Here is a 27,304-nt window from a genome sequence, read left to right on the forward strand (position 1 = left end):
CATTTCACCATATAAAAATAACAATTCTGACAAGCACAATAAAACGTCCAATCAGAGCTGTGTACTTCAACAGATACAATCTAAAATCTCAACATACGAAATGGAACTTTCAGCACAATCAATGTGATTCAACATGTTAAATTGAAACTCTCGACATATGAATTTAAAATTTCAACAACCGCATTCTATCTTAAAATATGAGAGGTGTCAAAATACGAAATTATCCAGTGAGACCTAAGAGGTTATTGTTAGGACTCGTCGGCCTGGTGACGGGATATTTTGACTTGGTGGGACATCATGCGGCATGATGCCCCAGTGCTGGGCATCACTTTACACTGCCACATTGCAGACATCGTAGCGATATGACTGGAAAATTGTTAAAACTACGTTCAAAATCGAAATCATACACACGCGCGCGCGCACGATTAGCATTACATCCTTCACCGTCCTTTGTCAGTACGTATGGTAGTCTGAATGGTCTTTGGGTGAGCTATAGGGCTGAACAGTTGTCGGGTTTTGAGGCACGTGGTGAACAAGTCAGATAAATTTCGGGTCGAGAAGGATTTTGTTTAAAATATTTCAAAATATAAGTATTTTAATTCAAGATCTTCCGTGCAAGAAGCTGTCAAAAGTTTATTATGGTAGTCTGTACAATTCCTGGAAGGGAATCATGTTGAACTTTTGAAATGTGTTTGTTTGGCTACAGAAGAAAGACATATCACGTGCTTTGCCGGATGCTCGATGGATGGACAGTAACAAAGAAACGATTAGCCAGTCTCTGGTAAGTACCTTGTGTTTAGTTGTTGGCTATTTACAATATTTTTGAATTAGTTTTAAAGATTAAAGTTTGGATTCTTGCACACATTATAATATTAAAGTCGTTGTGAGTATTTAATCGTTTTGTTTAAGGGATGTTAGTAATACGAGTATTGGCTTTACGGATGGGTGAGTGTGACATAGTCAAATATCACGTATACTAGTAGATAGTGAGCTTATATTATCGTTTAAAAACCTGTTAGTGAAATGTTCAGGGTCAGTCTTTTTTCCAGAAAATGTACTTATATGAACAAACGTAGGCAATGGAATACTGTATAAATTTATGTAGTAGATCACGGCATGATATAGTACTGAGCTATTGCTTTGTAATTATTGTGTTGGATGAAGAGTAAGCAAGATGCAACGAGCGTTACATTTTTCATATACATTAGTCCTTGCGTACAATACACGGGCAAACAATGCCAAGCAATGGGGGCTGTCATGTCCATATTCGTCTTCTTCCAGTCAACCCGGTCCCTTGACTGACGACAGTCATATTACACGCATACCTGTAATGAGTCATATTACACGCACACCTGTAATGACAGTCATATTACACGCATACCTGTAATGTGATGGCTATCTGACTCTCCGTATTCAAAGTACAGTTATGGTCACTACTAATAACAGCAAAGAGAATTGCATATTGCATCTTTTTGTTTCCTCACTGTGGGAAACATCATAATGTTTGGGACTAAAATTGTCATTATTATTATTATTATTATTATTATTATTAATACCAAATACATGTAGAAATGTGTTGCTGACTTCAAATGCTTTTTATGGCCAATACACGTCTTCATAGCTTTTTAAGGAATTTCTTTCAAGGTTGTTTAAAACTCACTGGAATCCATTTTATTTGCAGAAAAAAGAGCCCATGTTCAATTTTTCAGTTTCATTCCAAATATACGTTTCCTTGCCATTATATGCATTATTCATAAGTGTCAGTGGCACTACATACAGACTCCATATTGGTGTACACGATATTAAACTCTGCGAATAAAAAATGGAATTGCTTTTATTTTAAGACGTTCTTTAACACACTCGCTGTTTCAGGATATTTAACAGTAAGAAATGGGATAACTCTATTACCAATTTTGTATAGCAATTTCTTCCCAATCAGAGTACCATCCCCACCCCACCCTCATATTGAATTGTGCATTACCAATAGCCCTTAAACGTACCTTGAGTTGTAAGTTTAAATCTTGCTAAATGTTATAAATTAACTAAGTATCGTATGAGAGAATATAGCTGGTCATATTTCTAAACGAGCCATACGTATATTGAAAATGTACAATCGTCCTCTTCATGTACCTGTCAAATATTCTGGATCACGGTTAAAGTTGGAAAAGGTCTGTTTTGGTGGTGTTTGTGACCAAGCCACAATGTGATGAGACGAGATACCGAAGCAAATAGATTCTAGAGTAGTCCAACAGTAAGCATAGATTCTAGACTAGTCCAACAGTAAGCATAGATTCTAGACTAGTCCAACGGTAAGCATATATTCTAGACTAGTCCACAGTAAGCATAGATTCTAGTCTAGTCCAACGGTAAGCATAGATACTATACTAGTCCAACATTAAGCATAGATTCTAGACTAGTCCAACAGTAAGCATGGATTCTAGACTAGTCCAACGGTAAGCATAGATTCTTGAGCAGTCCAACGGTAAGCATAGATTCTAGACTAGTCCAACGGTAAGCATGTATTCTAGACTAGTCCAACAGTAAGCATATATTTTAGACTAGTCCAACAGTAAGAATAGATTCTAGTCTAGTCCCACAGTAAGCATAGATTCTAGACTAGTCCAACAGTAGGCATATATTCTAGACTAGTCCAACAGTAAGCATATATTCTACTCTAGTCCAACATTAAGCATAGATTCTAGTCTAGTCCAACGGTAAGCATACATTCTACACTAGTCCAAGAGTAAGCATAGATTCCAGACTAGTCCAAGAGTAAGCATATAGTCTAGACAAGTCCAACAGTGAGCATATATTCTAGACTAGTCCAACAGTAAGCATTTACGTATTATATTGTCTGGTGATTACGCATGGAAAGAACGTGTCAAGCATTTGTCTGAAAACACTTGGAGAGAAAGATAATACTTTGAAGAATTTGACATATAGATTTGATCGATTGTCATTGGAAAGAATACATAAATCTTATACATCTTGCTGTATGCTTGTATACTGTTTGTATATAGAACAATTGTATCACATAAGGAAGAGAAATAATGAATTAATTACTATTATTAGGATGAATTTTTTAGTACAAGTAACAAGATTGAAATGTTCTCTAAATTGTATTAAAAGTAAGTTGATAAATTATATTGAAAGTAAATTTCTATTAAAATATATTGAGATTGAATCCATTTATTTCGGTATTACAATTATATACTACTTAATACAGATTGCGCCCTTATGATCAAGTACGAACCGTCTAATACATACATTTCCCTTGTATCCTAAGTCGGTACACAAAAAAAAACTACATGTAAAGTACCGCATTGCGGAAACCTAAATATTCCTAAGGTATTAGCTCCACGCGCTGCCGTGGTATAATTGTCTGTCTAATGACGTACATAGATCTAGACGATAATCTGTAAGAGACTACGAAGCCTCACTTGAGATTCTGGCCATCGCAAAGAGCTAGGCGCGCGCCATATTTGGCGTTGTCTTAAGAAACTGGTATATAAAACCCCAGCCACGGGATGACGCCAGTTTTGCTGGCCAGAAGCTCAAACAGACTTTTGTCTTTACAGGTAAGATTATGATCTATGTACAATTTTTCATAGTATAAGACTTTCAGTGTTATAGGAATTTTTAGTGCTAAGATGTTAATCTAACATCAGTACGTTTAAACATTAGATTATTTTAATATTTCTTTACTATTCTTCAATATAATGTATTGGAAATTTAATTGTTTGAAGAACTTATATTTACTTATAATTATATTATTGATTATAGTAAAAAGCATCGTTCGCTACAAACTTCATACTCAGTAATAGTTAATTAGAAATAAAATACTCTTTAAATAATAGAGTTTAATATGTTGACTTTTTAGAATAAATTCAGTAAAATATATTTCAATTACGGTATTAGTCTGAAATACTGAATTTTAGATTCTTTTGCTATCGTGAATTTATTCGACATTTAATTATCTGTATTACACTCTAAACGACAGATATTATACAAGTATGATGTTGGTAAGTGAAAGAATATCGTAGTTTTATATGTATTTCTTATATCCGCAAATTGAGCTTGTTTTAGTTTGATATTGAAATGTAAATTCATATGTTGAGTATTTCAATAAAGTTTTGCTGGCCAGCAGCTCAAACAGACTTTTCTCTTTACAGCTCGATCCCAAGTACTCTCGCATGCCAAGATTCCCCAACATGTAGCTGTATTTACAACATCATCAAGTGACACCTCTTTCAAGGGGACTGAACTTCCTTTCTTTCTTTTTTTCTCTCTCTCTCTCTCTCTGTCGGGTTTTGGAAACAGATTGACTTAGAGTTTACGAGGCAAAATGTCTTCGTAAAACTACTACTATCACTACTACTACTACTACTACTACTACTACTAATAATAATAATAATAATAATAATAGTAACAATGTGGGTATGTGAGAAAGCTTGCCAGTAGCTTCTCGTGGGCCGGTGGTTCTTTCCGGTGTTTTCCCCGGGTTCTTCCTCCACCATTTATACTGGCCGCCATTTATAGCCTATCGTGTGCTGAAAAATGGCGTTAAACCCTACAACAAGAACAACAACAACCTTTTCTTGTTACCATGGAGACATACATCACAAGATCATCAAATACTGTTTAGCCCCTCACCCCCTTTGTGCAGAACGGCATGGTATCAAAAATCATTTGTCTTCCAAACTTCAACCCGGGAACACATTACCAGTTGAAATAATAAATAACCCGTCTATTCAAATTCTAAGAGCTTGCATTAATCGGGATAAACATAAAATTCCTTCTGATCGCCATGTCTGTGGACGGGGTGATCAAGTTCAGCACACGCTGAACCTAATATAGTAGCTTAAATAAACATTTATTCCAAAATTTATGTACTGAACCTTCGAACAAGTATACAAAGCTGAACACTTTCTGTTAGAATGTAAAACTATACAAGTCTAGCTCACCTCATACTACTGTATCGAATTACAACCGATACGTTATAGTTGGCTAGCTGTATACTATGATGAGACTAATACGCAGATTGTAATAGCATTTTATAGCTTCATAACATTATCATAACATCTTTTAAATTAATACACGGATCATGACAACACATGGACTCCATCTTCTTCTTTAATTGTAACTCGATCTCTGAAATACTTGCTCTTAGAATTATGAAATTCGAAATACGACAAGGAAGACTCTCAAAATCTTCAGCTTTGTATTGAATACTTATCTAATGTGTTATTATAAATCATACGTCGAGATATTCTCTCCAGTAAATAATATTCAAGCAAAGATAGAGAATCGTTATTCTATACTAGGATACGTATGGATAGAGTAAGTACGATTTTCTGTCTATGGATCAATGAAAGGACCGGAATTAAGAATTATTTTCTCTGTTCTTTCTTTCTCTTCTTTCTTTCTTGTGAACATAATGTACTTAAGCTTCTAATTTTTTATTATATATGTTCTGGTGGCCTAGTGGTTAGAGCGTCCGCCTCTGATACAGGAGGTCGCGAGTTGGAAGCCCGGCCGAGTTATACTAAAGACTTATAAAAATGGTATTTGGCAGCTGCTTCGCTTGGTGTTCAGCATTAAGAAGTTAGTGTTAGGACTGGTCGGCCTGGTGTCAGGATAATGTGACTGGGTGGGACATGATGCTCCAGTGCCAGGCATCACTATAAACTGCCACACTGCAGACATCGTAGCGATATGACTGTTGTTGTTGTTGTTGTTATAGAACCACTGACCCACGAAAAGCTACTTGCAAGCTTTCTCACCTACCCACATTGGCCGAGACCGAGACTAGAACCCACGCAGAGATAGGTGAGTTGGCAATGATCTGTAACGGTGAACGTTTTAGACCACTTGGCCACTCCGGGCCCGGCGATATGACTGCAAAATTGTTAAAGCTATGTTAAAAATCCAGGCGTTCCGCATTTAGAGGTTAGTGTTAGGACTGGTCGGCCTGGTGTCAGGAAAATGTGACTTGGAGGAACATGATGCTACCTGTCTGCGGCATGATGCCCCAATGCTAGACATCAACATAAACTGTCACACTGCAGATATCATAGCGATATGACTGAAAAGTGTTGACGTTACCTTTAAATAATATCACACAAATATACTCTGTCTGTCTGTCTGTCTCTCTATCTCTCTCTCTCTCTCTCTCTCTCTCTCTCTCTCTATATATATATATATATATATATATATATATATATATATATATATATATATATATATATATAGTGTGTGTGTGTTTGAAATAACCATTCTTTCCTCTTTTTCATGGCAACATTTCAAACACAACCATTAACAAATATTATTTTCAGGTCGTTTCATTACAAAGCGAAGCTCCCGTGAATGCTTTTGGTTAATTACATTTTCTTGTTCCTGGAACCATCTTCGTTTTCCTGGAACCATCTTCGTTAGCCAAGGTTCCGATGTGTGAACCCTATCTACATCTGTGCAGGTCGATCAGATATTTCAGTGCTTCGGGTCTGTGAATGACATTGGATGCGGCGGCAAGCCACCGCATCAAATAAACTTTTTTCAAAATTTGAACAATGTTTCTACATGATCGAGAGAAACGGAGAAATTGCTGGAAAGGATTCATAAATGGACTCATAAATAAGCAATTTTGCAATGCCGGTCCGTCCTTGTACAAATACAGCCTTTCTCTCAAATACGTATGTAATGTCTTCTTTCTGGTACGTAGTTACACATAGTCCTACTTTCGATGTTAAACTTGGCAAAGTATCCTTTTGAAGTCAATTACTGCTACCACTTCTGGCAGATGTACAAAACACCGCTTTTACAAGCTATTGCGCTGATGGTTCTGAGGACATTACATACTAATGGAGGCAACTATGAAATCCAATAGATGTCGCTAGGACAAAGCATTGAAACATCTGATCGATCCGCCAAGGTCTAGATGGGGGAATATATCGAAGTCTTAGCTTGAGAAGATGTCTTTGAAAAGACTGGCAATGACTGGCAATGACTGGCAATGATTCAATGACTGTTCTGCTTGCAACTGACCAATCTTTCTGGGATTTGCAAAATGAATTTTCATCAACGTATAGTGTAACTTACCATCTCTTGTGTAATTTATCATTGTTTCCCAAACAAAAATTATTAGTTTTTAATAAATAGCCTTTCACAAAGTCATTGGTTGAGTTAATTTTAGAGACGTATTCAATTCACAATATTTTCTGGTTGAATAACACAACCTTATGCATCATTGATAGTTTCCGGCTGAATAACACGACCATTTGTATCGAACGTTTCTGGTTGTATATCACGACCCAATGTATCATTGATAGTTTCTGTTGAATAACACGACCCTATGCATCATCGAAAGTTTCTGTTGTATAACACGACCATATGTATCATCGATAGTCTCTGTCGTATAAGACGACGTTATGTATCATTGATAGTTTCTGTTGAATAACATGACCCCATATATTATCGATGGCATCTGGTTGAACAACTCGACCATATTTATCGATAGTTTCTTTTGAATAATACAACCCTATGTACAGTGCCGGCTTTAGGACAAATGAGGCCCTGTGCTAGTTAAGTTATGAGGCCCCTTACTTGGGCCCTGAAAGGGGTAGGCCCGGTAGGCCTTCACAGGTAGTCAGGCATACATTACTCAGGAAGTTTAGGGGTAGTTAAAATATTACGTCTTACCTGATCAATCATTATTTTTACAATGACGATTGATGAAGAAGTTTACTGTTTACACAAAACAGTCAAATAATCAAATTGCTATGTTTTTGTATTACCCTGTTAAGGCCTGTTTACATTTTTACAGTAGGCTATTTAATGTCAGAACATCTTCCTTCGAGCTTTCCTGACTGCAAACTCATCAATGATTTCATCAAAATCAGTAAGTCGCAGTTTATCATTCTCTGTACAGAGAATACTCAGACCAGACAGCCGCTCTTGTGACATTGTTGAACGAAGGTCACTTTTGATCCTTTTCAGCCTAGAAAATGATCTCTCTCCAGAACAGTTAGTTACCATCAAATACAGGAACAATCTAAAAATTGTGTACTTTGAAGGGCATTACTTACTTTGTGAAACTGCTCAAGCAAACCTGTCCATAGATGAAGCATGAACACAAATTCAAATTCTTCCATTTTCTGCAACAGATTTTGAGCTTGTCGTCTAGCATCATCCTTTTCAGTGTCATCATCATGGATGTGACTGCTTCAAGAATGTGAGCATAACTTTCACTGATGGCTGTCGTAGCTCTGGCATGGGCATCCCATCTTGTGTCAGATAAATGTTATGGAACATTTGACTGTGGTGGCAAGAAGTTTTTCAGCACTGCCCACCGTCTTGTAGAGGCTGAGAAAAAGCGATAAAGTTCATTGACCACGTTAAGGAAATTCACTGCATCCAGGCAAGAGTCAACTGCAGCTCTTCCAACCAGATTTAAGAAATGTCCAGCACAGGGAATAAATTTTGCAAAATTATTCTTTTCCAGAATTTTCTGTTGAACGCCATTATACTTTCCAGCCATGTTAGATGCATTGTCATATGATTGACCCCAGCATTTACTGAAATCAATTTCAAGTTCTTCAAAGAAGTTCAGTATCAATTCAGCCATTCCTTCACCTGTGTGATTCTTCAGTTCAATCAATGTCAACAATCGTTCAACTGGTACTCCATCAAGGGGAGAAACATATCTAACAATTACAGTGAATTGATCAACATTGGAAACATCAGGTGTTGAATCGACCGATACACTAAAATACCCTGCTTCTTTGATTTCTTTCACTATTTCGTCAAGAACATTTTTAGCCATTAGCTGGATAACTTCTTCACATATGGTTTTGGATAGGTATGATGGATGGCCAGATCCTTTATTTCCATACTGGTTTAAGTGGGTACATAAGAAGGGATCAGATTTGGCAATCAATACCAGCAAACCGAGAAAGTTTCCGTTGTTTGGTGAGCCGAAGATTTCGTCATCTCCTCTAAAAGCCAATCCACGTCCTGCCAACAGACAAATCACTGCCATCACTCGTTGAACTACATGCCTCCAGTATTCCTGTTCTGCTTTGACTTGCTCATCAAGTTTTGTTGTAAGCGTCTGACCACGTTTTCTTGTTAAGTAGGTCAACATAGCGTCCATATGACTTTTTGAATTTTCATGGGTCTTAATAATTTGAGGATAAGACCAGTTATCAGATCCTGAAGAAGCTAGAGCTGTAGTTGAAAAAACATTCTTAGAGAATTTTGAGAAACGTTTGCACACAAAACAGTAGACATTTCCTTCTGCTAGAGAATATACTAGCCATTCCCGAGGGTAGGTTTCTAGATTTATTTTAGTGGAGAAGAATAAACTTCTTGAGCATGAACGAGTTTGGTTTTTGTAGGTTGGCTTCGAAGTTGTGAAAGGTCTATCCCAGTGGTGACATTCCAAAGAGCCTTTCTCAATCCAGTATGAAATTTCTTCATTGCTCAATGTGGTTCGTAAACCTATATCATTCTTGAGAATGAAATCAGTAGAAGAGCCAACACTCGCTTCTGTACATTTGGGGGTGGGGGGGGGGGAGAAGGGAACTGAAGCTTCCGTGTCTGTTGATCTACTGGTACTTGGAGTTACTGACAAATGTTCCTGGGTGCCACTGGTACTTGGAGTTACTAAAACATGTTTTTCGGTGCCAGTGGTACTTGGAGCTACTAAAAAGTGCCATGTAACGCATCTGAATCTTCTGTATCTGCTGTTGAACTTGTTTGTCCCGGGTATGCAAAGCCAAATGATGTGATTGGCTTTAAATGTTTGACTATATCTTTTTGTTCTTTTTGGCGTTTTCTTTTACTTCCACCACTTTCATATCGTCTACTCATTGTTAGGATTAAAGAGCTGGAACAGTAATATCAGTTGTTTGGATTCTATTATGGGAACTGAATAATACAAATTTAAAATCAATATGTAATAAATTAACAAAAGAAATTAATAAATTAATATCAAAATTTAAAACAGACGGTTGGATAAAAACATGCAACAAACTAGATCGAACTTACAAAAAATACACGAGAAAATTTTGGCACCACTTTAATATCCTCACTCAATGAAAAACAATGACACACACAAACACTCCTATACAACATAACAATCATAGATTCATAAATCATACAGCATATATTTCGCAGCAAAAAGCCAATTTACTAGCAGATTTCTATAAACAACTATCTACTCCAGCTATACTTCGCACAAGAACAACATAACAACATAACCAAACATATAAATCAACTATCCTCAGCACACAACACCGACACAATACTAACAGACACAATCACTACATCTGATATACAAGAAGCAATACAAAATCACAAAGACACCACGCCAGGTTCAGCCGGAATTAATCAGACCACTCAGAAAACCCGCCACAGGTGGTACTGCACCCAAACACTACAGACCAATTTCACTTTTATAACTTTTAGGAAAAACATTTGGACGTTTTGACTTTTGAAAAACATTTGAAAAATTCATCGTAATTTTTTTTTGGCCAGGAAGATGGGGCCCACTGGCCAACGGGGCCCTGTGCTTAAGCACACCTAAGCACAATGGTAAATCCGGTACTGCCTATGTATCATCGATAGTTTCCTCAAAATTTGTTATGTAATGATAAATCAACATTCTCGTAGAGTTAGTTTCTCAGGTGTTTAAAAATAGTCTTTCTCCAACGCCACAAAACAAGTTTCAATCATTGTTCTCAGACATTAGATTGTATTTTAAGACTTCGAGTTGTTTGGTTACCCATCTTGAAAGGCGTGACTCCGCATCCATAATGATTGTTACCATTTAGGTATAAACTGAATGACTTCGATTGTGATGTATCCCATTCATCGTTATCGTTCGTTTTATCTTCTTGTCAACGTAATGTTCGTGATTTGCTTCAGCGCATTAGCGCATCTGTGCTCAGAATGCTAATTTATGTGGATATAATGCAAATTGATTACGAAATCTATCATCAGGAACATATCCTAGTCTATAAGTAATTCTAATTACGAAATATATCATCACGAACATATCCTAGTCTATAAGTAATTCTAATTACGAAATCTATCATCACGAACATATCCTAGTCTATAAGTAATTATAATTACAAAATCTATCATCAGGAACATATTCCTAGTCTATAAGTAATTCTAATTACGAAATCTTTCATCACGAACATATCCTAGTCTATAAGTAATTCTAATTACGAAATCTATCATCAGGAACATATCCTAATCTATAAGTAATTCTAATTACGAAATCTATCATCAGGAACATATTCCTAGTCTATAAGTAATTCTAATTACGAAATCCATCATCAGGAACATATTCCTAGTCTATAAGTAATTCTAATTACGAAATCTATCATCAGGAACATATTCCTAGTCTATAAGTAATTCTAATTACGAAATCTATCATCACGAACATATCCTAGTCTATAAGTAATAATAATTACAAAATCTATCATCAGGAACATATTCCTAGTCTACAAGTAATTCTAATTACGAAATCTTTCATCACGAACATATCCTAGTCTATAAGTAATTCTAATTACGAAATCTATCATCAGGAACATATCCTAATCTATAAGTAATTCTAATTACGAAATCTATCATCAGGAACATATTCCTAGTCTATAAGTAATTCTAATTACGAAATCTATCATCACGAACATATCCTAGTCTATAAGCAATAATAATTACAAAATCTATCATCAGGAACATATTCCTAGTCTATAAGTAATTCTAATTACGAAATCTTTCATCAGGAACATATCCTAATCTATAAGCAATAATAATTACGAAATCTATCATCAGGAACATATTCCTAGTCTATAAGTAATTCTAATTACGAAATCTTTCATCAGGAACATATCCTAATCTATAAGCAATAATAATTACGAAATCTATCATCAGGAACATATTCCTAGTCTATAAGTAATTCTAATTACGAAATCTATCATCACGAACATATCCTAGTCTATAAGTAATTCTAATTACGAAATCTATCATCAGGAACATATTCCTAGTCTATAAGTAATTCTAATTACGAAATCTATCATCACGAACATATCCTAGTCTATAAGCAATAATAATTACAAAATCTATCATCAGGAACATATTCCTAGTCTATAAGTAATTCTAATTACGAAATCTTTCATCAGGAACATATCCTAATCTATAAGTAATTCTAATTACGAAATCTATCATCAGGAACATATTCCTAGTCTATAAGTAATTCTAATTACGAAATCTATCATCACGAACATATCCTAGTCTATAAGTAATTCTAATTACGAAATCTATCATCACGAACATATCCTAGTCTATAAGTAATTCTAATTACGAAATCTATCATCAGGAACATATTCCTAGTCTATAAGTAATTCTAATTACGAAATATATCATCAGGAACATATTCCTAGTCTATAAGTAATTATAATTACAAAATCTATCATCAGGAACATATTCCTAGTCTATAAGTAATTCTAATTACGAAATCTATCATCAGGAACATATTCCTAGTCTATAAGTAATTCTAATTACGAAATCTATCATCAGGAACATATTCCTAGTCTATAAGTAATTATAATTACAAAATCTATCATCAGGAACATATCCTAATCTATAAGTAATTTTAATTACGAAATCCATCATCAGGAACATATTCCTAGTCTATAAGTAATTCTAATTACGAAATATATCATCAGGAACATATTCCTAGTCTATAAGTAATTATAATTACAAAATCTATCATCAGGAACATATTCCTAGTCTATAAGTAATTCTAATTACGAAATCCATCATCAGGAACATATTCCTAGTCTATAAGTAATTCTAATTACGAAATCTATCATCAGGAACATATTCCTAGTCTATAAGCAATAATAATTACAAAATCTATCATCAGGAACATATTCCTAGTCTATAAGTAATAATAATTACAAAATCTATCATCAGGAACATATTCCTAGTCTATAAGTAATAATAATTACAAAATCTATCATCAGGAACATATTCCTAGTCTATAAGTAATTCTAATTACGAAATCTATCATCAGGAACATATTCCTAGTCTATAAGTAATTATAATTACAAAATCTATCATCAGGAACATATTCCTAGTCTATAAGTAATTCTAATTACGAAATCCATCATCAGGAACATATTCCTAGTCTATAAGTAATTCTAATTACGAAATCTATCATCAGGAACATATTCCTAGTCTATAAGTAATTCTAATTACGAAATCTATCATCAGGAACATATTCCTAGTCTATAAGTAATTATAATTACGAAATCTATCATCAGGAACATATTCCTAGTCTATAAGTAATTATAATTACAAAATCTATCATCAGGAACATATTCCTAGTCTATAAGTAATTCTAATTACGAAATCCATCATCAGGAACATATTCCTAGTCTATAAGTAATTCTAATTACGAAATCTATCATCAGGAACATATTCCTAGTCTATAAGTAATTCTAATTCTACTTTTTTGTAAACTTTCGTCATGAGTTATACTACTACTAGTAGTACTAAATCCACTTATTCGTGGAATACAACCTTTCTTTTTTTTTTGGGTGGGGGAGTTGTTGTTAAAGTTCGATAATAAAAAATACACTTCACCAAATACTTTGTTTTTGCATTTTGTATTTTCTCGTTCACAATTTTAAATTTTGTAAAAACATGTATTTTAATAGTGTGGGACAAATAAATGTCGTCTACGCTAGTCAGGAATATGTACATATGCCGCTATCAAGGGATGTAAGTTTTAATATCAAAATCAGCATACTAGAGATTTATCTCCCTTTCGCACGCTGGCCGTTCCGGTGATCTAAGTCGTAATAGCGTCCGCCTCGGATACGGGAGGTCGCAGGTTCGAACCACGGCCGAGTCATACCAAAGACTAATAAAAATGGTACTAGGAGCTGCCTGGCTAGTAGCTCAGCATTAATAGGTTAGTGTTAGGACTAGTCGGCCTGGTGTCGGGATAATGTGACTGGATCGGACATCATGCTACATGTCTGCGGCAAGATGCCCCAGTGCTAGACATCACTATAAACTGCCACACTAAAGACATCGTAGTTATATGACTGAAAAACTGTTAATGCTACGTTAAGAATCCAAATCAATCACACACACACACAAACACAGTTTTTTTTTCGGACTCGGCCGATAGGGAATGAAAAGCGTTAGTAGGTGATACGCAGATCTGTATCAGATCGCCGGAAATGATACACTGGAGCCATGTACCCTTTAAAGGTACACAATGAAATGAATGTTGGTACACTGGAACCATGCACTCTTTATAGGTACAAAATGAAAGGAATGTTGGTAGGCTGGAGCCACATGCCCTTTATAGGTACACAATAAAAAGAATGTTGGTAGGCTGGAGCCACGCACCCTATATGGGTACACAATGAAAGGAATGTTGGTAGGCTGGAGCCACATGCCCTTTATAGGTACACAATGAAAGGAATGTTGGTAGGCTGGAGCCACATGCCATTTATAGATACACAATGAAAGGAATGTTGGTAGGCTGGGGCCATGTATCCTATATAGGTACACAATGAAAAGAATGTTGGTAGGCTGGGGCCATGTATCCTATATAGGTACACAATGAAAAGAATGTTGGTAGGCTGGAGCCACATGCCCTATATAGGTACACAATGAAAGGAATGTTGGTAGGCTGGAGCCACATGCCCTTTATAGGGACACAATGAAAAGAATGTTGGTAGGCTGGAGCCACGCACCCTATATAGGTACACAATGAAAGGAATGTTCGTAGGCTGAAGCCACATGCCCTTTATAGGTACACAATGAAAGGAATGTTGGTAGGCTGGGGCCATGTATCCTATATAGGTACACAATGAAAAGAATGTTGGTAGGCTGGAGCCACATGCCCTATATAGGTACACAATGAAAGGAATGTTGGTAGGCTGGAGCCATATGCCTTTTATAGGTACACAATGAAAGGAATGTTGGTAGGCTGGAGCCACATGCCCTTTATAGGTACACAATGAAAAGAATGTTGGTAGGCTGGAGCCACGCACCCTATATAGGTACACAATGAAAGGAATGTTGGTAGGCTGCAGCCACATCCCCTTTATAGGTACACAATGAAAGGAATGTTGGTAGGCTGGGGCCATGTATCCTATATAGGTACACAATGAAAAGAATGTTGGTAGGCTGGAGCCACATGCCCTATATAGGTGCACAATGAAAAGAATGTTGGTAGGCTGGAGCCACATGCCCTATATAGGTACACAATGAAAAGAATGTTGGTAGGCTGCAGCCACATGCCCTTTATAGGTACACAATGAAAGTAATGTTGACAGGAGAAAATAAGAATCACAATACTTGTAGCACGTATATATTTGCACCCGTTCTTTGTTCTTTTATGTTCCTCATATAATCCAAATGTGTACCAAGGACAGGCATACGATAGGAGTGGTAACGGCTACGGGTTTAGTTGTAAAAATCTGCATAACTACACTCGTATTTCTGTTCATAAACTTTGAATGATCTCTGTTTCTCTTATGTTCCCTCCACTGTTTTAGCGGTTGGCATGCCAGACTCGTATCCAGAAGGGTATGGTTTGGAATCCTATCCAAAGCCGGATCATGGGGCCCTACGGTCCAAGTGGTTTGAGGCGCTCGCCGTTACCGATCGCTGCCATTTCATTTCTGGGTGGGTTTAAGTCACATGATCAGCCCATGTGGATATATGAGAAAGCTTGCCAGTAGCTACCTGTGGGTCGGTGGCTCTTCACGTAGTTTTGAAAGGCACTTCACGAGATATACTGTACTAACACGTGCTGAAAATGGTGTTAAACACACAAAACCACACCCACAAAGTTGGGTCTACCGTCATGGTGCATGTCTTTGGATGAAATGTTTACTCCATGGCCTTGGTATGATAAAACCTTTCATGTAATGACGTGCCGTGAAAATCGACCATTCAGTTAATCAATCAACTGTACAGCAAGTGTTCATGTGTGAGATCACATGGCTAATATTTTCACAGACGTTTGAAGTATATCAAGGTAGCATTGTTAAATTAAACTGACTCATCATAAATTGTTCATCCTTCACTCATTATGATAATATACATGTAATTAGGAACGACGCAACTGAGGATTACATGTTTTGATACGCAGTACACCGTACATATGAATGGGTGCAAAGTTCACTTTAAGAGGACGTTTCCTACCATTAATAGCTGGTAGACGTTCGCCAAAACTTATAGCTGTAACAGTCCGTTGAATACGAGTTATCAAAATGACACATTTTCCCGCTTTTCAAATCCTTCTATTCGTGTTTCTTTTGATTCATATAGCCGTTAGCAGCAGTATAGAGTTTAGAAGATTGAACATGGCGTTATCTGTATTAACCTCAAAACAAGATACTACACAGTTGGAGATAAAACTTCTCCAAGATGAAGTTGTACAACTTAGAGACGAATTACATCAAGCAAGGCAACACTTGGATGTTTTGGGCGGTATTATCAACGAGACGAAAATGAAAGATTCGGGTTTAAATAAATGCTCGTGTGAGATGGCAGCTAATTTGACCAATGAACTTCAGGATATACGACACAATGGAATAAATAATTCGGAAAGAATTATAAACTTAGAGTCATTTTCAAACCAATGGACTGATGAAGTTCAGGAACTTATAAAGGTTTCTTCCACAGCTAAAGACTTAGCGAAGGGCTTGCGACAAGAGAAACAACTGAGAAAAGACTTTGAAATGAGGATCGATACTCGCTTGTTTGCGATTGATGACATAATCTTTAACATGACTCAGACATGTCAGTGTTCTTCGTTGAGGAAACACAATGATTCGTCGACTGAGGAGAGTGCAATATTAGCAAATTCTTCGAATACAACAAGGAGCAACGAAGCTGAAATTCGTCAAATATATTCGGAACTTCAAAGCTTGAAAGATGTAATCGCAAACATGTCTGGAGGTAAATCGTCTTTATTGGAAACAATCACAACTTCCACTAGAACTACTACTAGCAGTTTATCCATGACCTCTCATTTATGCACACGTACGGTAACAGACGAGACCCTGATCCTGGGTTCTATCAAGGTGGGATCGCGTGTAGTCCGAGGTAGGGATTGGGCCTGGGGGAATCAGGATGGTGTCCCACCCGCTGCGGGGACAGTGGAAAAGATTGAGTCTTTGCCAGGATGGGCTTGGGTGCGTTGGGACAGTGGGATGTATGTCAACTACAGGGTCGGAGAGGGCAGTAAATTTGACCTGTACATTTGTGAGTGATTACAAGATCAACATTGCAGATATCATTATTTGAAACATTGCAGATATCGTTATTCGAAACACTGCAGATATCATCAGTCGAAACATTGCAGATATCATCAATCGAAACCTTTTCTCCAGATATCAAATATAGTAACACAACGAAAATATATTTTTTGGTTCAAGTCTGTCGTTAAAATCGTGCAGTGATTTTTAGTATACCATCCAACGATACAAATTTTATTCACGTGAAATAACTGTTTGTACCGAGGGAAAAATACTGAGGTTTTATTTTCCTTCTTAAGTAAATACTTACTTGCAATGAAGCCATACCTTCTGACATTTTGCTAGCATGTGTGCAATCTCCCAAGACTGTAATGCATGGTATCAGTATATTAAATGAAATATTACCATATTAAATAAAATGGGTTTATGTTACAGCCTTTTCTTTTGTAAAAGCTCTTCCAAAATTAAACAAGACGCTTAATAAACAGAAGTTGCCTAAAACGAAAAGCCACGACGTAATTTGTGACATTGTGTTTACTTATCTAATGCTGATCAATATTGCTCTGTAATGTTTTAGCTAATCATTTGGTGTTCTGGTAGTATGGGTAATCATTTGGTGTTCTAGTAGTATGGGTAATCATTGGCGTTCTAGCAGTATGGGTAATCATTTGGTGTTCTAGTAGTATGGGTAATCATTGGCGTTCTAGAAGTATGGGTAGTCATTGGCGTTCTAGCAGTATAGGTAATCATTTGTTGTTCTAGTAGTATGGGTAATCATTGGCGTTCTAGTAGTATGGGTAATCATTTGGCGTTCTAGTAGTATGGGTAATCATTTGGTGTTCTAGTAGCATGGGTAATCATTTGGTGGTCTAGTAGTATGGGTAATCATTTGGCGTTCTGGTAGTATGTTTACTCATTTGGCGTTCTGATAGTATGGGTACTCATTTGGCGTTCGGGTAGTATGGGTAATCATTTGTTGTTCTAGTAGCATGGGTAATCATTGGCGTTCTATCAGTATGGGTAATCATTTGGCGTTCTAGCAGCATGGGTAATCATTTGTTGTTCTAGTAGTATGGGTAATCATTTGGCGTTCTAGTAGTATGGGTAATTCATTTGGTGTTCTAGTAGTATGGGTAATTCATTTGGTGTTCTAGTAGCATGGGTAATTCATTTGGTGTTCTAGTAGTATGGGTAGTCATTTTGATGTTCTGTTAGTATGGGTAATCATTTGATGTTCTAGTAGTATGAGTACTCATTTGACGTTCTAGTAGTATGGATAATCATTTGACGTTCTATTAGTATGGGTACTCATTTGGCGTTCTATTAGTATGGGTAATCATTGACGTTCTAGTAGTACGGGTAGTCATTTGGTGTTCTAGTAATATGGGCAATCATTGACGTTCTAGCAATATGGGTAATCATTTGGCGTTCTGTTAGTATGAGTACTCATTTGACGTTCTAATAGTATGAGTACTCATTTGGCGTTCTAGTAGTATGGGTATTCGTTTGGCGTTCTACTAGTGTGGGTTATCATTTGGTGTTCTAATAGTATGGCTAATCATTTGGCGTTTTATTAGTATGGGTAATCATTTAGCGTTCTAATAATATGGGTAATCATTTGGCGTTCTAATAGCATTGGTAATCATTTGGCGTTCTAATAGTATGGGCAAGCATTTTGTGTTTTAGTAGTATAGATAGCCATTTGGCGTTCTAGTGGAATGGGTACTCATTTGGCGTTCTATTGGTATGGGTACTCATTTGGTGTTCTAATAATATGGGTAATCATTTTGGTGTTCTAGTAGTATGTGTAATCATTTGGCGTTATAGTAGTATGGGTAATTCATTTGGCGTTCTAGTAGTATGGGTATATTCATTTGGCGTTCTAGTAGTATGGGTACTCATTTTGGCGTTCTGGTAGTATATGTACTCATTTGGCGTTCTGGTAGTATGTGTACTCATTTGGCGTTCTGGTAGTACGGGTAATCATTTTGTCGTTCTAGTAGTATGGGTAATCATTTGGTTTTCTAGTAGCATGGGTCGCATCGTAATGTTCAAAGAGAGAGAGGACAAATATCACAGGTAACGCCATCTTTTGTTTTTCTTATATCAACATTTTTATTCAGCAAGTTCCACCAACTCAAACATGAATAATTAAGAAGACAGGAATAGGACGAATCCTCTTTATGTACACACACCAATCATGAGGCGTGAACGCATTTACAAAGTTGACAACGTTATAAAGAAAAGACTTCCATTGATCTAATATACTGTAATTTCTGTCACCAATCTCTCTCTCTCTCTCTCTCTCTCTCTCTCTCTCTCTCGTGTACACACACAGACAGACTTTCATAAATTACGATGGATGTCTTTTTCCACAGGGTACATTCATGGCACTTTCAACACAGTAAGGGCTGTTCTTGTGGACAATGTATTTGCTGTCATGTTTATACATGAACTATTCATAAGTTATCTACGAAGAATCTACTGGTAAATGAAATCCAAGAATTGTAGTCACCAATGTCAATCAATATTCGATGGAATCTCTTGGTCTTGCGGAATCTCTCGTTTGTTTTTGTAACTGGAATCGGTAATAAAATTACTTGAACACTGTTGTTCACTTTCTTCAATAGGACCAGAACAAGACCGATGTTACGACCATGTGGTCTTACACTGAGTAACAGAAGAAAGAGAAACCAATAACTTAGGTAAAATTCAACAAAAAAAATGATTTCTCATGAATACAAAGCAAACATTTAAAATGAACCTTCACTATTTTGAATTAAATACCAAATAATCTTAAAAGGTCCATCATAGATCCAGACGTATAGTGTTTCAAATTAATTCCAATCTTGAAGGTGATGACGTACCGACAGTCTTTAATTTGCTGATGTAACAAAAGTCTTAATGTATCGAGATGGTATACACAACAATTCCAAAACAGTGATAATCTAGTCCTTGAGCACTTTAGTTAATTCCAATGAATGATTTAAATAATTAAATAACTCCATATACTGATATTAAAACAGGAATGAATACTTTTTGTTTACCTCTACTTTATACAGAAACCTATGACGTAATAAGGTGACCAGGATATGGGTCATACTTTCGCTGCCAAAACATTCTAAGGTCAAAAAGGTCATGTAAACATGTTTACAAATTACCATTATCTTAAAATAAAATCTACAACCAAGGATAACAGTTAAACACACAGTATAGAGATACAAAACATTGACGACAGCAGAATTCATATCATGGCGAGAACTATATCCGTAAGGTGACGTGTTGTGATTCGAAAGCCGCACTCGTTTATCACAGACGATATGATACACTTTTCCCAGTGGTCGACTGACGACTTCATGATCTGATAAATTTAACATTGTTTTATGATCTATCGTTTTCACAAGAAAGTCATGATCCAAAATTTATGAGTTCGGTGGTTTTCCAAAACCAGTCATTTCTATCTTGGCATTATAGAATTGCGGACTACATGCAATATTTACTTACCTCCGAAATGGAAGAGCTTGACAACATGTATTTCCGCAACTGAAGGTTTTGGCAACGGAAGTGCTCCAAATAACATTAAGTTTTTTTTGCAAAAACACATGTCAGCACATTTTCTTAAACAAATAATTAGTTTAATTTACACTCAAGACCTGTTTTATACTGACCTTAGCAAGTCACGGACATAAAGCAATGGGGCCATCAAAGTTTGCCACTCAAATGGAACAATAATTAAGGTCAGTCCTTTCATTCTCCATAGTGAGTATGAACTTATCTTTGCTTTTTTGTACTGGTAGTGGCAATATTTACTTCCGCAACTGGCAAAACTCTAACTAATTTTTAGAAATGTCTGTCTTTCCGAGATTCTAAACGGTCATCTTCGATGCGCTGAAACGTTGAGAAAATACTTTAACGTAGAACACGTTCGCCAGTACAAAGGCTGGATGGAATTCAAGGTGTGGCCACCCAAGAGCCTGTACCGTTCTGCTTTGCCTCGTCGTTGCAACGGAAATGGATGTTTTCTTTCTTCTGTACTTTTGTCGATCTTATTTTAATCAGACTGTACATGTAATGGCTTTTCACATTTTTCGCACTCAAAGTTGCAAGAGTCATGGGTGGCGATGCTATCAACCGTGAGAAAAAGTTAACAGTCGATGTTGGTTGTGACAGCGCGCCAAGACAAGCGTTTAGTTTTGTGATGAAAATTTATATCCGATGTGTCATAACAAATGAATTGACATTAGATGGATTGTTTTTAAACAAGACAAACTCCCAACATTGACAGGTAATTTTTTTAACTTAATACAGGTGAAATTCGTTAGTTTGGAAAATATAGAAAATTATTGCTGCCCTGAAAATCAATTCATACGTAATTGTTTGCACTTTGCATCTTCAATCTAAGCCGAAATACAAGATGTGGAGAAAAAAAGAAGAAAAAGAAAAAAGGATCAAGTCAGTATATGATACCCAACTCGACTGGTTAAGAAAAGTGTGCAACAATTTTTTTCCTCAGTCTGGTTCGTTATCTTTTATATCATCGTCAGAGAGTCGTCGCGAAAAATGTTAATTCCACGAATTATAAGTCGAAGTCGATCAGTGCACAAAAACTATTCGAATATCGTAGAGTTGTAAGACATTGCAATCTGACTAAATGCGGTCCAACTTGGAAATCTGACGGACACCAAAGAGATGTCATGTTTTGTTAACCTTATGCTTCACCAATCAAATCACGACTGTCAAAATTTCTGAAAGTGACGCACTACATTCGGAACATCTCAGTACTAGAAATTGATGAATAAAAAATGTAGTTGACACTGGATTATATTTTGCAACACTCAGGAAATACTGGAGTTTAGTAAAAACATTACATGATATCAACGCTTAGCAAAATACGAAGACTATTCAATCATGTTAAATTTAACAAGCATCGGGATTCCTTTACCAATTTTGCGTGTATTTTCTTCATTAACGTCACCTTAGATTCATGATAGAACATGCGTTTTTAGACGTGATTTGTTGTGAATCGTTTTATTTTTCATACAGGTGATTCTGAACTTCAAAAAGAGAAAAGAGACTTCTTCAAGACGTGTTATTTTAGTGACTGAATTTCTTCGATATGATTTGTCAGCTGATTCCATTTGGCAAACTGACGACTTTTTCGTCCAAAAAATACATGTTTCTTTGAATGTTTTACGATGTTTGTAAAATTTTGTTGTGGTTCTTATTCTGGTAAATATATCAATATCAAACAGTGTCTCTTTCAAAATTTTTTAAATGTACGAATAAGATAATTACACCCACCCACTTTACAATCTCTCTCTCTCTCTCTCTCTCTCTCAATTTTGGACGATTTTACTCTTAGAAATATTAACACAACAGACTCGTTAAAATATAGAAAGTTTTTGGCAAAATTGCCTACAATTGTATAAAGCTTTGATGACCAATGCGAGAAAATAAACGATCATAACTTTTGCTTAAGATTTTTGAACTTCCGCTTTTTCTCCAGTTTATATCACCCTTCTGTGAAACCTTTATTTCCCCAATTTATATCACCCTTCTATGAAACCTTTTTCCCCCAATTTATATCACCCTTCTGTGAAACCTCTTTTTCCCAAATTTATATCACCCTTCTGTGAAACCTTTATTTCCCCAATTTATATCACCCTTCTGTGAAACCTTTATTTCCCCAATTTATATCACCCTTCTGTGAAACCTCTTTTTCCCCAATTTATATCACCCTTCTGTGAAACCTTTATTTCCCCAGTTTATATAACCCTTCTGTGAAACCTCTTTTCCCCCAATTTATATCACCCTTCTGTGAAACCTTTTTAAAAGTCTGTGAATTGAAGAACGTGATATTCCAGTTATAACGAATATTTTGTTTACCACTAAAATCTTTTTTCCGACCACCTGAATCATTATCTGCGCCTGACGATGCCACTTACTCCCTGGGAAGCAAAACGCTTTCTTTACTTGACCTGGGAAGTAAGAAAAAAGCACTTGTTAAAAATGTACAATTGTTTCAGATTACAGTCAGGATACTCAGTGATACACACACACCGTAGGCACTTCAAATCATATTTTGCAGAATGACCTCTCTCTCTCTCTCTCTCTCTCTCTCTCTCTCTCACGTTCTCTCTCTCTCTCTATCTCTCGCCCAGGATGGCAAAGTGCCCTGACAGATTGCTCACATCTCACATCAGTCCGCTTGGGTTTGAGCCTCGGCTCGGCCAAGTTGGATATGTATGTTGTTCCTCCATCAGTTATACTGGCCGCAATGCATAGCCTATCATATGCTGAACATTGTCGTGAAACCCACAAAACCAAAGCTCTCTCTCTATCTCTCTCTCAGTATTTGGTTTTGAAATTTTATATGAGTATGTACAATGCAAGAGACGAATTTTTCTAGGATTTCATAGTCTTGTCGTACCCTAAATCTTCGCAATGGATAAAAGACGACACACAAAAAATGAAGCGTTTTTTATGTTTTGCTAAAATTGTTTTAACGGCACTTGAGAACAAATTATTTGCTATAGAATGCGGGAATTGTGTGCTTTGTACATAATTTTACAGCCGAGTGGCCGAGTGGTGTAAAGAGCTCACCGTTACGGATCACTGCCAACTCACCACTATCTGCTTGAGTTTGAGTCTCGGGCTCGGCCAATGTATGTAGCTTGCCAATTTCTTCTCGTGGGTCGGTGGTTCTTTCGGGGGCTTTTCCCTGGTTCTTCCTCCACCATTTATACTGGCCGCCATTTATAGCCTAGTTTGTGCTGTGCTGTGTGTGTGTGTGTGTGTGACTTGGATTTTTAACGTAGCTTTAACAATTTTTCAGTCCTATCGATACGATGTCTGCAGTGTGCCAGTTTATATCACTGGGGCATCATGCCGCAGACATGTAGCATTATGTCCCACCGAGTCACATTATCCTGACACCAGGCCGACCAGTCCTAACACTAACCTCTTAATGTTGAGCGCCAAGCGAGGGAACTGTTAGTACCATTTTTGTAAGTCCTTGTATTTGACTCGGCCGGGGTATTTTGTGCTGAACAATAGCGTTAAACCAGTGGCGTCACGGGGGGGGGGGGGGTGCGGGGGGTGCGGACCGCACCGGGTGACACCATCAGAGGGGGTGACACCCAAATGACTGTATATAAAATTTTCGACTTTTGTGCAGGAAGTGTTCTATGTGGGTGACACCATGAGTTACTGTACATGACTGTCTATACAAAATTTAGAATTTTTGTGCAGGAAGGAGGTCCATGGGGGTGACATCATGAGTTACCGCACTGGGTGACACCAACCCTAGTGACGCCACTGCGTTAAACTCTATAACAACTACAACAACAGAGTCAGACGGTTTTGGGCTGGCCTGGGTGAGTATCGAACTCACCAACTGTAGATTACGAGACTGACGTCAAAGAATATAGTGTAACGTTTTCGTATATATTATAAAGTAGCTCGTACGAATGGGTCGCTATAAGTAGTGAATGGGGTGAGATTAGCGACAATGGGAATTAGCATTAAAAACACCCCTAGATAAGATTAGCGACAATGGAAATTTAACATTAACCACCCTGGGTAAGATTAGCGACAATGGAAATTTAACATGGGCAAAAAACCCTGGGTAAGATTAGCGACAATGGAATTTAACATTGGAGAAAGAAAAAAAAAAGGAAATATCCATTCTAGGGACAAAGGCATTCGAACAATGGGAAAAAAATATCGATTCTAGGGACAAAGGCAATTGAACATGGGGAATAGAGTTTGGGTCTGTCTAGGGACAAGGGGAATTGAACATGGGAATAGAGTTTGGGTTTGTCTAGGGACAAGGGGAATTGAACATGTTAGAAAAAAAAATACTTTAGGGACAAGAGGAATTGAACATGGGATTTTTTTTTAAAAAAATTTAAAAAAAGGGTAGGCAATGGAAAGTCAGTCTCTTTTCGAGAAATAGGAGTGGCCCTGAAAAGGGCCTTTGGGTTTCTTCTTCTTCTTCTAATTTCTTCTATTTCTCCACCAACTTCTTATTTTCTGTCCTACACTCTTTCTCTTCTTTTCTTTCTTTTCTTCCTTTTTTCTCTTCTTTCTTCTTCTTCTCCTCCTCTTCTTTCTTCCTCTTCTCATTTTCTTCTTCTTTTTCAATTTTTTCATTCCATGCTCTTATCGTTATCCTTTCCTCTTCATCATCCTTTTCCTCCTTTATTTCTTTCATCACATCACTTATCATGTCCTTTACTTTTCGTAAATTGTTAATCTCCATCTTCACTCGATGGGGACTATAGGAATAATGATCTTCGTTTAGCCTCACTAGCATTTGTTCCATCATGCCCAAATTGTCCAGGACGTCTTGCAATGTTTGCATTTTATCGAGGTAGTTTGAAGCCATCTTCTCTGTAGAATGGTTTGAACGACGAATACTGTGGGTTCTTATACGAAAAGCGCGGACGTGATGGAAAACATCCCCCTAGAACAAAATTGATATTACCTAGATTAGCACTTGAAACGCGCGGACGTGATGGAAAACATCCCCTACTTTTTTCATTTCATATGATCTACTATCCACATACGTGAAGCATCAATAAACAAACCCCTAATCTACTATTTACACACGCAAAGCTTTAAAATGAAACCCAAATTTACTATCCACACCAACCTACATCAGCGCTTACAAACTCAAACACAAACACTATAAAGAAAGAGTCAGTGTTTATATTCACACTACTCTACATACACACATTGGCAAATCGATTGTTATTTCTTTTCTAAAGGTTTGGGTAGCCCTGAAAAGGGCTGTTTGTTTTTGAACTCCATTGACACCTGGTTAATGATGGCGCCTTCCAGGCCTGGCACCACACACACATCTTCTTCCCCAGTCTCCTTTTACCTTTCTTCTTAGGAGTGCAGAGGCGGGATAAGTGGCTTCAGAATCCCAATTTTCTGTCTCTGGGATTCTGAAATTTCCTCTCTCCTTTTCCTCCTCTTCTTTTTTTCTTCTTTCCTCCTCCTCTTTCATCCTTGCCTCTTCGACAATGGCCTCCGCGGCCACCTCATTTAGTATGCGCCTGGCATATTCCAGGTGCATCTGGAGTTCTAGCAGTTTCACAATTCTGGTATTCATTGTCTTTTCAACGAAGGAACAGGGTAGCTAGACTGCCCAACGAGTTTCAATTTATACTAAAAGCGCGGACGTGAAGGAAAACATCCCCCTAAAACATAAAATTGATCTTACCTAGATCATAACCTAACAGACGCGCGGACCTAAAAGAAACACTCACTCACTTTTTATACTACCCATCACTATTCTAAAAAATTTTATTAAACAAATAATATACTATTCACATACGCAAAGCAATCCAATATAACCTTAAATCTACTCTCCCCACACCTCTAACAGCAAGAAAACGTAATCTTAATCTACTATCCACACAAACGTACGTGAGCACTTACAAACACACAATTATATACACAAACACATACCCTCACACTATAAAAAAGAGTCAGTGTTTATATTCACACTACTCTACCTACACACATTGGCAAATCGATTGTTATTTCTTTTCTAGAGTATTGGGTAGCCCTGAAAAGGGCTGGGGTTTTTTTTGTTTGCTATGGCAATCTTTTAGTTTCTAAGAATGCGACGTCCTCTGAGGATAGACTTTCTGACGATAGGTCTGCTTCTTCGGAAAGAGAAGAAGAACTCTTTGGTGTCGATACGACAATCGACAAAGCCTCTGTCAGGTTCAGGTTGCTGCTGCTGCTGCTGCTGCTGATGCTGTTGTTGCTGTTGCTGCTGTCTCTGAAGTCTGTGCTTCTCTGTCCATTCTTCTTTCTCCCTGTTCACTTCTTCTCTGAAGAGCTCTTCTATCAGGTCTTCAGTGACTTTTAACATTTCACATTCTCTATCTCTTCAGCTTTCGGTATCAGACTGTGTCTGACCCTATGCAAATTCACGTAGGCTTCGTTTAGCTTAGCTAGTTTGGAGCACATCTTCGTAGGAGGAT

At 37.0% G+C, this 27,304-nt stretch overlaps 2 protein-coding genes and 1 long non-coding RNA gene across 3 annotated transcripts in view; 2 read left to right on the plus strand and 1 right to left on the minus strand.

Moving 5' to 3' along the window:
• Positions 1 to 387: 387 nt before the first annotated feature.
• LOC149803975 (uncharacterized) overlaps positions 388 to 27,304 on the plus strand; it is a 119,491-nt gene continuing 92,574 nt past the window's right edge. The window contains exon 1 of the long non-coding RNA XR_016420280.1: positions 388 to 781. This is a non-coding gene — a long non-coding RNA (uncharacterized LOC149803975). The remainder of the gene's footprint in view (positions 782 to 27,304) is intronic.
• Positions 7,243 to 9,900, minus strand: LOC149803976 (zinc finger MYM-type protein 1-like). Its single transcript, XM_089951465.1, has one exon. It carries the CDS (start codon positions 9,149 to 9,151, stop codon positions 8,300 to 8,302), a length of 852 nt encoding a protein of 283 aa, XP_089807591.1. The 5' UTR covers positions 9,152 to 9,900; the 3' UTR covers positions 7,243 to 8,299.
• Positions 16,224 to 17,732, plus strand: LOC149803977 (uncharacterized). Its single transcript, XM_089953822.1, has one exon. The coding sequence runs from the start codon at positions 16,311 to 16,313 to the stop codon at positions 17,313 to 17,315; it is 1,005 nt and encodes a 334-aa protein (XP_089809948.1). The 5' UTR covers positions 16,224 to 16,310; the 3' UTR covers positions 17,316 to 17,732.

Source organism: Sinohyriopsis cumingii, chromosome 3, assembly GCF_028554795.1.
Source record: "Sinohyriopsis cumingii isolate HCF-2022 chromosome 3, ASM2855479v2, whole genome shotgun sequence".
NCBI classification, from domain to species: Eukaryota; Metazoa; Mollusca; class Bivalvia; order Unionida; family Unionidae; genus Sinohyriopsis; species Sinohyriopsis cumingii.